The sequence below is a fragment of the Poeciliopsis prolifica genome, unplaced genomic scaffold (genome assembly GCF_027474105.1).
Source record: "Poeciliopsis prolifica strain line A6 unplaced genomic scaffold, Auburn_PproV2 SCAFFOLD050, whole genome shotgun sequence".
Taxonomy (NCBI): Eukaryota; Metazoa; Chordata; class Actinopteri; order Cyprinodontiformes; family Poeciliidae; genus Poeciliopsis; species Poeciliopsis prolifica.
Window position 1 is genome coordinate 2,011,580 of NW_026562425.1, and position 14,372 is coordinate 2,025,951.

At 39.0% G+C, this 14,372-nt stretch overlaps 1 protein-coding gene across 4 annotated transcripts in view; it reads right to left on the reverse strand.

Annotated features, from left to right (window-relative positions):
* Window positions 1–14,372, reverse strand: part of LOC129378055 (receptor-type tyrosine-protein phosphatase mu-like) — a 179,012-nt gene that overhangs the window by 79,103 nt on the left and 85,537 nt on the right. For all 4 annotated transcript variants that reach the window (XM_055058310.1, XM_055058309.1, XM_055058308.1 and 1 more), the window contains exons 8-11: window positions 9,955–10,263; window positions 7,621–7,730; window positions 3,569–3,770; window positions 2,544–2,646 (exon numbers count right to left, since the gene is read on the reverse strand). In XM_055058310.1, the coding sequence (XP_054914285.1) occupies window positions 2,544–2,646; window positions 3,569–3,770; window positions 7,621–7,730; window positions 9,955–10,263 (724 nt within the window). The remainder of the gene's footprint in view (window positions 1–2,543; window positions 2,647–3,568; window positions 3,771–7,620; window positions 7,731–9,954; window positions 10,264–14,372) is intronic.

The window sequence follows — 14,372 nt, forward strand, 5'->3', positions numbered from 1 at the left end:
TATTTCAGGTTTTAAATATCTCTACGCCTTGGCACTCGGAAAAACCCCAGATCGCATGGAAGGACAGACAAAAAGGGATAGAGATATGAATTTAGAGACAAACAGATAATGAACAGAATGCTTTCAAGGTAGAAAAGTGATGGATAGAAACAGAAAGATGGACCAAGTTAAGAATGGACCAAAGGCCTGATAGAAGAATAAATGAATGGATGGAAAAATGATTGGCAACAAAAAAATGAATAGACAGAAGGACGGATGGAAAGATGTAGACATGGATAAAAAACAGATGAATAGATTGAGATATACAAAATTAATGGACAAACAGATATAAAGCTTCGTAAAAAAATTAAGAGCCCATTGAAAACCTCCTGGTTATTCCACCAAATATTGATTTGTGAACTCTTCCTAGGTTAAAACATCACTATTGTTGTTTCTAAATTAATATGAACTTGTTTGAGGTCTAAAAGCACTCCATCTTTTTTGTTACTTTGACCATTTCTCATTTTCTGCAAATAAATACTGAATTTTTCCTTGTAATGTCAGAAACATGTTAGTAGTTCATAGAATAAAAGAACAACGTTCATTTTGCTCAAACGTAGACCTAGAAAAAGTAAAATCAGATCATTTTAAGTGGCTTCTTAATTATTTCCAAATCTGTAAGTAGATGGACTGAAAGTTGGACAGATTAAAAATCCATCTTCATATTCCTTGAACGTGGGGAATCACTGCATCTACATCAATGCTGAGGTAAACAGTGAATCCTCCTCTGAATAAAATCAGTCACCTTCAATTTTTCAAAAGTCCAATTTCTCCCTTACAGTGTAGAGGTAGAAAGCACCTTCAAACAGCACACCAGCATCTGTTCTTGGACCTGAATCCCAATTTCTCCTGTTTGCTGCCCTTTACCACTTCCTCTCCTTTTTGCAATGCATATTTGAAAACAGCGTGTGCACACAAGGAGACTGCCCGCTGGCCTTTACGTCCTGTGAGATTGAAGAGAAGCGAGAAGGTGGGGAAAAGAGCTGCAGACCTGTGGATCTCTAAAGTTTAGATGAGGGAAGGCTGTGCTGTGATCAAAGGATGCCTCAATTAGTTTTGAACTGCGGTTGTGCCGTGCGGTGAACTTTACGGATTAATTTTTTTAATGGAATATCTTGGGACTCATTAAACATTCATGCTCTGCAAAACTAAACATCTGTATCAAAACACATTGTTTTCTCTGTTCTTCAATTATTCACAAGCACAGAGTGTGACCACATTTTAAATACATCAGATACAATTTAGGGAAAGCATCACTGCACACTTTTATTGAAGATTAGCCAATGCAACATTGGTTTTACACTAAATTCAGTTTCTTCTTCCCTTTTGGTGTGCTCTTCCTCCATTGGTAAACAGTTAAGCAGCCCAATGTTCTAATGAGTAGAAGCTCTAATTTTCTCAGCCTCTGTTAATTATAATTAGAGCTCTGTAATTACTCTGCAGAAAGAATGGCAGCCTGAGTAAGGCCATCTGAATTGTACCTGGGAGAAAATTAAAAACCCATCACTCTGTCTTACTTGCTCTGGCTTCCACGTCTGGTGCCCGGGCATTTATCTGGACAGCTGCACATATGGTAAACATGAGCTGACAAGCCTTACTAAAGATCTCCAGGCTGTAATCTTTAAAGGACCCACATGAGCTGATAGTGTAAAATTGAGTTTTACAGCAAGCCCAAGTGTTTGTCACTCTCCTTTAAGGCGTTGTAGAGCACTGTGTAGAAGCGAGTTTACTTGTTACCCTGCCGTTCTGCGGCGATTGGCAAAAGTACTTTTCTATTTCGAATCTTTTTTGCATTTTGTCACATTATAGCTAAAAATGTCAATATAGTTACTGGGGTTTAATGTAGTTGTATATGTAATCTCGTGTGCATTGAACTCAAAATAAATGCATTTTGTTTGACTGTGCTTACTAATTAGCATGCATAAAATTGTTTGCGATTGTAGTGTAACCCTATTTCAGTTCATTTTTAAGCTGATTGATCCTATTGCTTGTTGAGAGGTATGATAACATCACACAAAATCTGCCCAATAACCCCTGCCAGACACCTGCAGAGGCCTTCATGAGCCAAAATAGAGGCTTTTATGCAATAAGCTGGCTTTTAACAGGAAACACCTGCTGTCTTCCCTTAATAATGAGTAATATATTCAGCACAAAGCAGGGTAAATTCCCTCACTCCCCCAGAAGCCTGTGGTGGCTCAGGGTGGGCAGCGTGCTACATGAAAGACACGTATAAGAGAGAGATCCTGAAGCTAGCCTTGGCTGCACCAAGCTTTGTTCTCATCTTCAAAGTCTTGGCTTTTTTTTTAACGGGATCAAAATCCCCAAACAAATAAAGCTCAGATGTGTACAGTAAGGTGCTGAATTCTCACTTTCACAGAGGGGTATTGATAAAAACAAGCTCTTTGATAATTCTTCAGGTGCTGATGGTGATTCTGTGAGTTTTATTGTGTTGTCTTTTCTTCACACTGCGACGTACGGTCCGTGTCGGCATTGTGGGAGCCTACCTGACGGGTGCGCCCCTGCTCTGGGCGGGTTTGAGCACCACAGTGACCGTGTTGTCCGTCTGGTTCAGAGAGGTTTCCTGGTCGTAAGCTGGCATAGAGGGAGCTAAAGTAAGATAACAACAAGCAGAAAGGTTTGATCAGAATCGAAGTTTGGCATGTGAATTAGATGAAAAAAGTTCTATTTATACTGTGTACTATAAATTCATTCAACACAGTGATGTAGTTAAAATTTTCTGTTAATTTTGATTAACTTTTACAAGCTACAGCTGAGATGCTATATTGACAGGAATGTTAACCAATGTATTTTCTAAAATTTTCATAACATCATAGGACGCTTGGGCATCCTTCCACTTAACTTTCCAATAGCTGGCTTTGAAACAGAACATACAGATTCTTCAGCAATTAATCCATTGCTTGACAGTATTGGGAATATCTTACAATCTCCGCATTAAATACTGTTAATACAGTTTTATTTATTTATACAGAGAAAATGTACATTTCTCCTCTTCTTGAAAGACAGATGCATCGTACCAGATTTAAAAAATGCTTATTTCCACCTGGAGTCCATGAACAGGTTCAAGTAATCAAGTATGATTTAGCAGATAATGAAGTGGTGAAAAGCCAGTATATAAATTAATTACATGCACGTCTGATAATTAATTATTCAACCCGTGTTTTATGTTTTTATCAGAGAAACTGACAACAAAAAGAAATAGACACAGATGCTTGAAATGTTGCTCATAAAATTTACATTTTATGAGTTTCATCTTAAGTATGAAACTTAAGATGAAATTAACTGTTTTATTCTAATTCACTGTGCTAAACAGGCAATAAAAAAATGATTTAAGTCCAGTTCTGTAGAAGAACTGTTGCTATGTTTAAAGCAAGCTGTAAGGATTAATGTGTTGTCCTATCAAATTTTATCTTAAAAGGAAAAAAGTGCACGTTTAGCATCTCCATCAGCAGTGAGTGTTGCACAACATATTCTGCATCATTGACACCAGGACTCCGTTGACCCTGCTGACCTGAAATCTTGGTGGTGAACTGGGTTATGACAGGGGGGCCGTAGCCCTTGGCTGTGCTGGCGCGCAGCGTGAAGGAGTACGTGGAGCCCGGGTAGAGGCCCGTGAACACGTGGGAGGTCTCGTTGCCCAACTTCACAGCCTTCCCGCTCTGGTTGGAGAGGTCCAGCTCAGGGTCAAAGGAGCTCACCGCCTTATAGGAGATCTGGCATTAAATGCAAAAAGAAAGAGAATATTCTTTTAGTTGCCCTGGAAACTCTGGTTTTTGCTTCATTTGTTTTGCAAGAGAGGAAGCTCTAAATTGACAACACAAAAAATATTATGGATTTAAACATGAAGAATATGAAAGCATTGCTATGGTTCATATTCAGTATCTTGGCTCTTAAACATCAGCCAACTTTAACAACCTTAAGCAAAGCCTTTTCAGTTGCATGACCCCCAAGTTAACATTCTGTTTAGATTCACTAAAGATCTGCAATCGCAGAGAAACATGAGCAGGAATCTGTGGTTGAAATTAATCTTCTCTACTTTGTTGTTTATTTGAACGAATTCAATTTGTTTCACATGTATTCAACAAGTCAGGCTACACCGCAGGACTGCTTTATGGAAACTCAGCCTGTAAATTATTTTCATGCATGTACGGGTACATATAAAAAGAAAAAAAAGCAGAAATGGCTTGTGGAAATGGGGACTGTAAAAGCAGTGACATGTTTTCAAGGCAAAGATGAATCCCTGCTGGTGATTTCAAAGAGAGGCCAAATACTCTAATGTATTTCTCCTCCATTAACAAACACAGGGCACTCTGGAGGGAAGCATTAAGGTGAGTGTTTTTGTTAATATCCATTTTGAATAATTCTAAAGTCCTACTTTAAGAAAATGCCTCTGCATGTAAAAAGAAAACCTCCATTATAATTCCAATTAAGGGACACAAAGGGAATCTGGAGTGCTGCATAATTTGTGTCCATCAAGTTTCGAAATGCTTCAAGGCTTTCTCATTTAGTCTTTGTCTGTGAAGTGAGTCTGTGATGCCAAAAACCAATATCATAACACTGCAGGCAGAGGAGTTGGGAATGACTTGTCGACACTGGGCAGGTTTTCACAATCCTAATGGATCTGACAGGAATAAAAGCCGCAGAATTATTTGAGCAAATTAATTTGGGGGCTGATTTGACCCGATACATCACGCCGTTTCATTTAGTTGGGCTTACATTTTTCCAACCTGAGGGAGGTAAATGTCCAATTCGATGGCTTTCATAGCACGAATGATTTTACCATTCCTGACGTACTTAATGGGGGGAAATTTCGAAGAAAACAAAAATGACGTTAAGAAAATCCATACAAACTGATGGAAAAAAGCAAAATGGGAAACAGATTGTGTTTGTAGAGTGCGGAGTAAGAGAATCCGACAGAGAGCAGCTGCAATTATGTATACAAAGTAACGGTGCAAGGATTGATCCAGCTCACAAGATGAAACAAATACAAAAAACAGATGAGATTTTAGAAACAAATTTGGATGGAAATCAAGAACTAGTTATTTTCTATTAAACACACTGTAAAAATACCAGGGATAACATCCTGGATTTGAAATAATCTGCAGTTAGTGTTCAATGTCAGTGTCAACATTGCTGTTTTCAATTTGCTTCCTCTTCTAAACTGTATCACAGAAGCCCTAATTTAAAAAACCCAAAAGTTTCCATTTACGCCACAGTTTGACACCTGCCTTGCAACATTTTTAGATGTGCCTTTGCTGCACCACAGCTGAATACAATGATTAGGTCTTTAAGCTTCGGAGATCTTATCTTCACAAGGAGGAGATAATTAAGCCACTTCATTCCAGTGTTTTGTACCTGAGGCACATCGAAAAACCACAGGACACTGGCCCTCTAGGACTGGACTCTGACACCCCTCACACAAACAAAGTATTTCAGTATACTGTAGACGGTAGACGGTATTCATTTTATACAATATAAATATACACTGAAGTATAAAAAAAAAGGTTTTGGGTTCAAAATCATTAAAGTTTTCAAATCATAAAGTTCCTGCCAAAACACAAGCATCTCTGAGAAGATGAAGGAAAAAAAAGATAAATGGATTTCATTTTCCATGAAATCTGCATATGTTTAAGAACAGTGACTGGATTGTGCAAAGAGATATCACAAAAGACTTAAAGATGAAATTGCAGCAAAAGTTGGTGCCAGGAGGCCAGAAGGGCTCAGTACAAATGCAAAACACCTTTTTCACATCATTTCCCTTCCGCTTCAGTTTAAAGGTGAAAAAATAATACACTTGAAATGGAATTTGACTTCTTTTAACTTTCTACAAACATTGGTTATGTTTGCGGCAAACAGCAGTTTTTCCAACTGTTTTAAATTAAAGAATGATACTTAAACTACAGCAAGCAGCTGCTGGTTTATATCAGCAGAACTCACAAAGTTTTTTTTCTTACATCCACCAGATCACAGAGCAATACCTGGAGCAAGCTGCTGGCTTGGTTACAATCTTCATCTGTCATCCTCTTTTAAACAAGATGATGTGAATATTAGCAACATATTTCCTCTAAAATAAAAAAAGAAGGTTGTCAGTGTATTAAAACCTCCAAATGCCATAATGTCAGTGACTTATAGCTCTCTCCATATTTTATTATGTTGTTAAAGCTTTTAAGACAGAGATTTAATTGCTGCACCATATGCATATTATTATAGCCTGGGGTAGGTGTTTTATAATGTGAAGCACATTTGCCCTGAGATAAATATGAGCAAACCTGACAGATCACCAGTGCAGACCATGTGGCAGGCCCTGAATGCTTTTACCTGCACTCTGAATTTTTCACAAAGACAAACAGCTGAAACATGTTTCTCTAAAAGCAATTACGCGCGCAGCAAACATGGCATTCTTTGTTTTCTGCACTCTGCCGACACGCCGTCCCTACTATATATATAAATATATATATAACTGCAAGGAACACACAACACTGCACTGCACACTTGAATAAACATAGGCTTTCAGAGAATATTTTATATCTGAGTGACCTGATGGCGAACCTGTCTGTCGGGGAAAGTGGCATACGGAGGAGCGCAGTTTACATTTCTTTCTCTATTTAATCTGTCAAGCTTGTAAGAGGAGAAGGGCTGTCAGACTGGAGCAAACGGTGACAAGAGGAAAGATCGACCGAGGAGAATCAATCAGTGGGAAACGCTGGTGGATTACTTCCACCTTAAGTTGGTTAAGGTCAGTGTGTACATATCATAAGTTTCTGCTGAGACTCCATTGTCCATGAGTAAAGAGGCTCCTGGACTGAGTTTTCTGTAATGAACTGTGCCGTGTTTAACATGTATTTTAGAAACTGTTTTTTCTGTTGAAGTCAGATTAGTCAGGCAGGACAAAAGGATAAAGTTTGTTAATAAGATTCAGAACAAGCCTGTTCCAAAACTACAGTGCATAGAGACGTATAAGCCTTCTTAAAGAACAGCAAGCAAATTTTAATATCAGCCAATAATACTACAATACAAAAGGCAGTTTTTGAATTATTTCCTTCATCACAAGAAAGAGAATAACTCAATTCAATTTGGGCCAATCTTAAAGGACATTTTCCCCACTTGTCTTGTATTCTGTGCTTTGGTTGTTTTGCACTTTGGGTCATTCTCACTTTTTAAGGATGTCAAAAACTATGAAAGTACAAAATGGTGTCTGGTCAAACTAGCAAAATTGAGGCACAAAATAGTTTGTATTGTAAACAAAGACAATAAAACACGATAATGAATCAAAGTTAATGATAGAAGAACCTGAATCTATCATTACACTAAGCACCACTAGCAGACGGGGTTAAATCAATTCATAAATATTTATATTTCTAACCAAAAGCTCCCTGCTCATTTATTATGGCGTAAACCGGCAATGAACTTATTTAGCTGGTGCTAATTTACAAAGTTAAAATCCAAACATTGGATTTCAGAATTATCCAGGAGGCAGAATAATAATAACAATAACAAACTTTTCTTAATGGTTTATCACATGATAAAGTCAGAGTTCGTATTGCATCTTTGGTGCTTTCGTACCTCAAACTGTGTGATGACTCCGTACGTCTGCGCTGGTTCTCTCCACTTCAGGATGATCTTCTCCTCGTAGGGACTCCCCTGTATGGAGTCCAGAGGAACCGCTCCTGGCACTGTGGCGGAAAACACACAGACATGTTAATTTTTTACAAAACTGGAGGTAAAAATGACATTTTCAAGATAAAAAATACTTAAGTTGGGTTAAATTTAAGATTTCTGTCTTTAGTTTGTCTAAATGTTAAATAGAATAACTTTATATAGCTTTTCTTCTCCCACTAATGTCAATCTGTCAATGAAAATTCTAAGAATTCAGCCTTCTTGCTGTTGACAATACTGGAATCAGAGATCCACCAATGAAATATCCAGAAGTCGGAATTGGCCAGTTTTCCCTGGATCAGCTCTCATTATCATTTTTCTATAAATTTACTGCATGGAAAATAAATACCTCCCAACCACTTTCACACCATAAATGCATCACTTAAGAGCATATAATTTAATCTTTTTTGAATCTTTTCATATCTGACTAAGTTGTGGGGAAAATTGCTTACAGGACCAAAGTATCACTGGCAGTCCTCTGAAGGAAAAAACAAAACAAAATAACCCCAAACATCTGAATTGGTTAAAATTAGAAATGGCAGGTCAGACGTGAGAGAAAACGTAGAACTGGTAGCAGTAAGGTAAAGTCTGATCGGCTCATTTGAAGCCAACCTTTCAGATGCCAGAGGAAAGAGAGAGAATTTTAAATATTCATCTGGGTTTATTTTTACTGAAACAATGTGTCAGAGATCTGCCTCTTTAACCCCTCGTGTGAATAGCTTTCATTCTGGAAGTGGGACAGAATGATGAGGAGACATTTTATTTTTCTCCAGGATGTATCTTGAAGAACTCAACAACCACTCCACCCTGCCTGTTCACTCTTTCCCACGGGGTCCCAAGCAGACAGGCACCCAAAGCAGTCAGATAGCAAGAAACAGTTGCCACTTTTAAGTTTTCAAGCAGAGATATCTGAGCCAGACATGACTCTCTTTTCGTCATCTGAGCTTGTTTGTTAGCTATCAGGCGGCCAGTGTTCCTTGAGACTTCAGTGGAGTTCATTTCCTGTGTCTGCTGAGGCAACACAGACCCTCTTTCATCTTTGGAGGAGGTGCAGCAGCAACACAACACGCTAGAGTCAAACTGTGGAAAAAAAATACGTTTAAACGATCTCTACAACTCCAACTGTGTAGATGGCTGTTTACTGTGTGGCAATTATTTATTCTTGCTCGTTAAAAAAAACTTGTAGGCGCGTATAATGGAAATGGTGAATAATACAGAGGAATTGTTTGTGCAAGTTTGAAAGTTTGTTGATTTTAACGACTTGAAACTAGCAACACGAACACTTAAACTTACAATTTTAGGAATCATAATTTATAGGCTGTAAAGAATAAATGCATTCACAAGAACATTTGGATCTAGAATAATTGTCAATAAACAATACTATAAAAATCCATAACCATTGTCCTTGTAGCTGCATAATAGATATTGTTGTATCAAACAGGAATGAAACAAACAACTCTGTTATTTCCTATGGCTCTAAGTAAGGCGATACCTTATTAAATGTCTGTTGTGTATAATAGGAATGGGATTATCATAAGACAATAATCTTGAGAAAAAGAAGAGTAATTCCAGAATAATGTCTAATAGGGTTTAATTGGTCTCTAAGTTAAAATCGTTTTTTTAACGATCAATTACTCTTACTGCTCCCATCAGACTATATGGAGTTCAGTTATACTAATGCCATCTATTATATTTACCTATTGATTTTGAATACTTTAGCAGCAGTTTTTTGTTTTTGTTTTTTTTAAGCAAACTTGACCTTCCAACCCCTCAGGTCACTTGCTCATTTAGCTAGCCTGCAGTTGGCTGCTTTAAAGAACTCATTCAACTGTATTTTTAAATCAGTTTTGGAAAATCGAAGTGACTTCTCAAATCCAGGAAAGTTATGATGGAGCCGCCACTTACAACCTTGGTTTACCTGGATGACGGTAACTTGATTTTAAGAGACACGTTTTTCATGTTTAAATGGTTGCACTATCTCATAATTTAGCAAAATATCTTCATAATTCAGGGTTAGTTATGAGTTTATAAAAAGTATGGAATTGATTGGAGATTTATTTCAGCCTTATTCATGTGTGTGTAATGATGAAAATAAAAAAAAAAAACAGAATGAGAAACATCTTTATAAATATAAATGTCTCAACAGAGGGGATACTGCTGTACAGACTCTGATATTTTAATATGCTGCTACCGTATGAGTAATAGTATACTGTTGTATGCAGATGATTTTGTTTCACTTACCATCTTCATCTGTCTGAACCTCCAGCTCGGTGCTCTCCTTCACCCCCTCTGGGTTGTGCAGCACCAGCTTGACGCTGAGGTTGGTGAAGGGCGTCAGGTTGTGGATGGTGTGCTGCGGGTCACGGCTCTGGGCTTCATAGCACACCTCCTCCCTGGTCTCCTCCTTGCCGGCCACTCTGGAGCGGTACTGGACGGTCAGGTTGTAGCTGTGGCAGCGGGTCACGTTGTAGCCCAGCGGTTCCCAGCGGATGGTCACCTGTCTGGACTGGATGTCCACAACCTCCAGGCGCCGCGGGCCGTGCATGGGTTCTGGGGAAAAGGGAGAAAGAAAGCACTGTGAGAATGCACCATGATGATTGATAATAGGAACTTAAAGACAGGGCAGGAGGTATCTGAGGAATGAAGCAGGAATAAGATATTAACCAAGAAAAGAGCTTTTATTCATATTAAACTATATTTAATCTGGTTGTGATTCAAATCCTCCTGCAATGTTATTAACTTTCAAAGCTGTTGCATTTCTGGAAATCCTGAGTGTTGCCAAATCCCTTCACCGTTGCTAACTTGGTCTCACAGAAGCGCCACTCACCAAGACGCCACAGATCTGTTGGTGGAAACCCCCAGCAGGAGGTGTATCATCCCTTCAGAGCCTGCTGGCTGCCGGCTCCTTTTGCCTTTTCCATTCTATTTTCCATCTGGGCCAGTGGCGGTCAGCTATTAGCACCACACTGATACAGAGTCAGCCAGCCTGTCAGTCCAGGCAGGAGACAACACCTGCTGCCATCCTATCACCTCTAATCACATACGCTCCATGTCTCCTTGCCTTTTCTCTATGGCTTTTCCATTTTCTCTTCCTTCCTTCTCCTCCATCTCTCTTTTCTTTCCATTCTGTGATCAGTTATCATCTCATTCCCGCCCCCCGCTACGTCTCCCAGCAGTCCAAGCACTAGGTAATGGGATCAATTTCCATTCCAGGTTAAATTTGCAGTCCATTTCTCTGGAACTTAACACTTTACCACCTATTAGGAAGAGCCAGGGCTCAATTTCCCCGTTCCCCCTGGAGACACAGTCCAGCGATTCAGAGGCACCCACGGCAGCCATGTTTAACATTCTGGAGGTGAGTTTTGAGGATTGGGGAGAAGACTACACCGGACTCGAGCTCCAGCCTGCTCCTCATCTCTACAGGGGCTTTAAATGCGAGCAGTAATCTGCAAACAAGATAGACAGCTTCATCTGTTCCTGCAAAAGGCTTCATTTTCTGAAAGCACCTGTATCAACTGAGCCCAGTTGAGGAAAAGTCCTGACGAACGAAGCCTTTCAACTGAAAGTGCATGTGGGAAAGACGAGAGCTCCTCATTGAATTAAAGATTGAACACTTGTAGATTTCACAAGGAGAAGACATGATATCTCTTGTGCTTTTATAGAGCAGATAAAATTAGAGGGGAAGGAAATGCTGTTAAAGAGATCGGGAAGAGATCTGAACATGGAGCATTACAGAGAACGGAGGAGACGGCGAGGAAGTAGATGAAAAGCATCTTTCCTAAAGCAACACTACAAGAAATGCTCATATAGATCAGCAAAAAGTGCAATAAAACGAAGAGAATTTTTACTTTAGAGTTTTATTTATGGATAAAATGTTGACATTAAGTTACAATTAATAATCAAGTTGTAAATGTGAACTTTAGCTGTGGCATTTAAAGCAATTTTTATAGCCCTTAAACCTTTGCAAATTTTGTCACATCACCACAAACATCAATGCATCTCATTGGGATTTTATGTAATAGACTAACACTAAGCAGTGCATAGCTGTAAATAGAATGGCGTGAGTATGTAATCAGCCATTTTAAATCTAATGTAAATACAGAGCAGTACAGCCAAGTGCCTCCAGAAATAGAAGAGTCAGCCTGTACATATGTTAATCTCTCTATAAGTTCTGAGTCCTCAGAAGAAATAAAGATGTGAAAAAGTTAAAAGCAGGGTTAGGTTATGACATGATATCCCAAACTTTGAACAATTCACATTTTCAATGCATTTTCTGGGAAAGGAAATAAATCTGTATGTAAAAATCTTAGACAAGGGCTGCATGATTCCAAGAAAAATATTTAATTGCTTAATTTGAATCATTTCATAATGTCCCAGCAACTTCTGGCTCTTTTAGCATCTTGTTCACTGCAGAAATGCATGTGGTATGGGAAATAAGTTAATACCAAATGTACTTACATGAAAATCATAAAATATTATATTCCAACAAATACTTTATCAAAGTCATAATTAGCAGTTGCACTGCTGCACGCACTGATTTTGCAACGGCAATTCAGTGAACAATTTTACTTTAGAGCTCGTCCGGCTAGAAAATCGGAGAGGCAACTGAGAGGTGATGCATGGTGGTGGTAGAATCATGGTATGGGAATGCTTTTAAGCAGCAAGTGCAGTTAAACAGGTCTGAGTCCAAGGGAAGAAGGGTGACGCCAAATAAATACAGGGCAGTTTTGGAACAAAACTTGTTAGAGTTTGGTCAAGGCTTGAGATCTGATGGGTTGCCTTTCAGTAAGAAAACAAACTAAAACATGCAGCAAAAATGATGCTTGAATGATTTAGAGCACACATTTTGAAGAGCTAGAATGGCCTGGCCAAGTTGCAAACCTGAGTCGTATTGAGAACCAGATGTGGTAAGACTTGAAAATTGATACTCAGAGATGCTCTCGATCTAACTGCTGGAGCTACTTTTCAAAGAGGGTTTGGCAAAAAGATGTACAAAGCTGGTCAGTCACAAATTGTAAACTGTGCCAGTGAATGTAATCATTACCGTTTAATCATGCTGCAATATGAAGAGATTTTGCCATTAAAATGGCAACAAGCAAAGAGGCCTCTTTGAGTTGATTGCAATGCTGGGCAAAGCCATGCAGAAAATAGAAGTTTAAACCCTTTTATTTGTGGAACTATCTGTTGGCTGCACCCAGTAGGCAACGGTTACACTAAAAGCACAGAGAATTGCAGGGTGGCCAAGCTCAGAAATCAAATTAAACCAGATGCTCTCAAAGTGACAAACGCGCCAAAGTGTGAACCTCAAGCAGACGTGCACAAGCGGCTGACTGGGAGAGTCCAATCCTGGAGCGTTCAGGAAGAATGTCACACTTCCATCATCGTGGAACATCCACAGATTTCGTCCACTGAACTGCAATTCTGGCCCATGGAGAGATGCCAGAATGGAAAGCACTTCTGCAAAATATAATCATGGAGGGAGCTAGTGCTTGTCAAACAAAGAATAAGAAGAAAGATGTTATATAAATTTGAATTTTTATTAGTTTCTGGAACATTAGGTATTTCCTCTCTTCCTTACATGCACAAGTATGGATGAGAGGAATAACTGCCCATTCTTCAAGCTACTTTTATGATTATTCATTACATTATTTTTTCTGGAGTTTTTGTGGAGAAATTGTTGGTTAATTGTTGGTTGCCCTTGTGGCTCCCTGTAGTGCAAATGCCAGCTGTCTGAGGGAGGCAGTAAAAATGTGAGGACCTGCACCGGGTGCCTGAACACAACGTGCAACTCGTGACTCAGAATGACATCATCTGTTTGCATGAACAACAAGGTGCCCCGGCTGCTTTGGAGAAGGGTCATGGTTAAAAAAAAAAAAAAAAAAAAAAAAACTGTGCAAAAACAACTCCCCTCCCCTTCTTTCTGCCCTCCTTAATCTGAAATGAATGTGTCACTCTAAAGTGGCTCGCATCCTTTTTAAATCGCTTTTGTGCAAAAATGCAGCTATTTTCTAATAGCCCCATAACCCCGTGAATGACAACTGATGAGATGAGCCTATTACCCCAGACCACTGTGACTGCTAGTTTAGTTCTATTAACTGAGGAGTAAGAGGCTTTAGTAAGGGAAACTCGCAGACAGAAATCACAACAGAGAATAACAGAGCCATCACTGAAAACCCACACCAGTTTTTTTTTTTCCAATTCTCTCAAGATATCTCTCAATGAAGGCGACATTGGGGTGAAAGTACTGAAAATATGACTCTAATATCTCTCCAGTTTGGCAGATATTTCCAGTGGAATAGACTTATAATAATGACTGTGAAAGCATCGCTTGGAGCAGGAAATTACTGGGGTCTATCTTACGCCGGAGCTCCGGCGAGAGCCAGATTGGTATTCCAAGCAGCGGTCAAATTATCACCTGGCCCACACTTGCAGATGTAATTGAATAATTTGAATATGACATTTACATAGGACTATTAGTGATTTTTTTCTTCCATTCGTCATTTCAGTATGACATTTAAAAAATGTTTCTAGAAATTATCAGCATGTTATTGTCCGCTACTAATTTGATTGTTCCCCTGCTTACATGCATGCACCAGCAGCAGAGATGATGTGGTTTCATAAAATATAAAACAAAAACAACATATAACCACGTGTTGCAA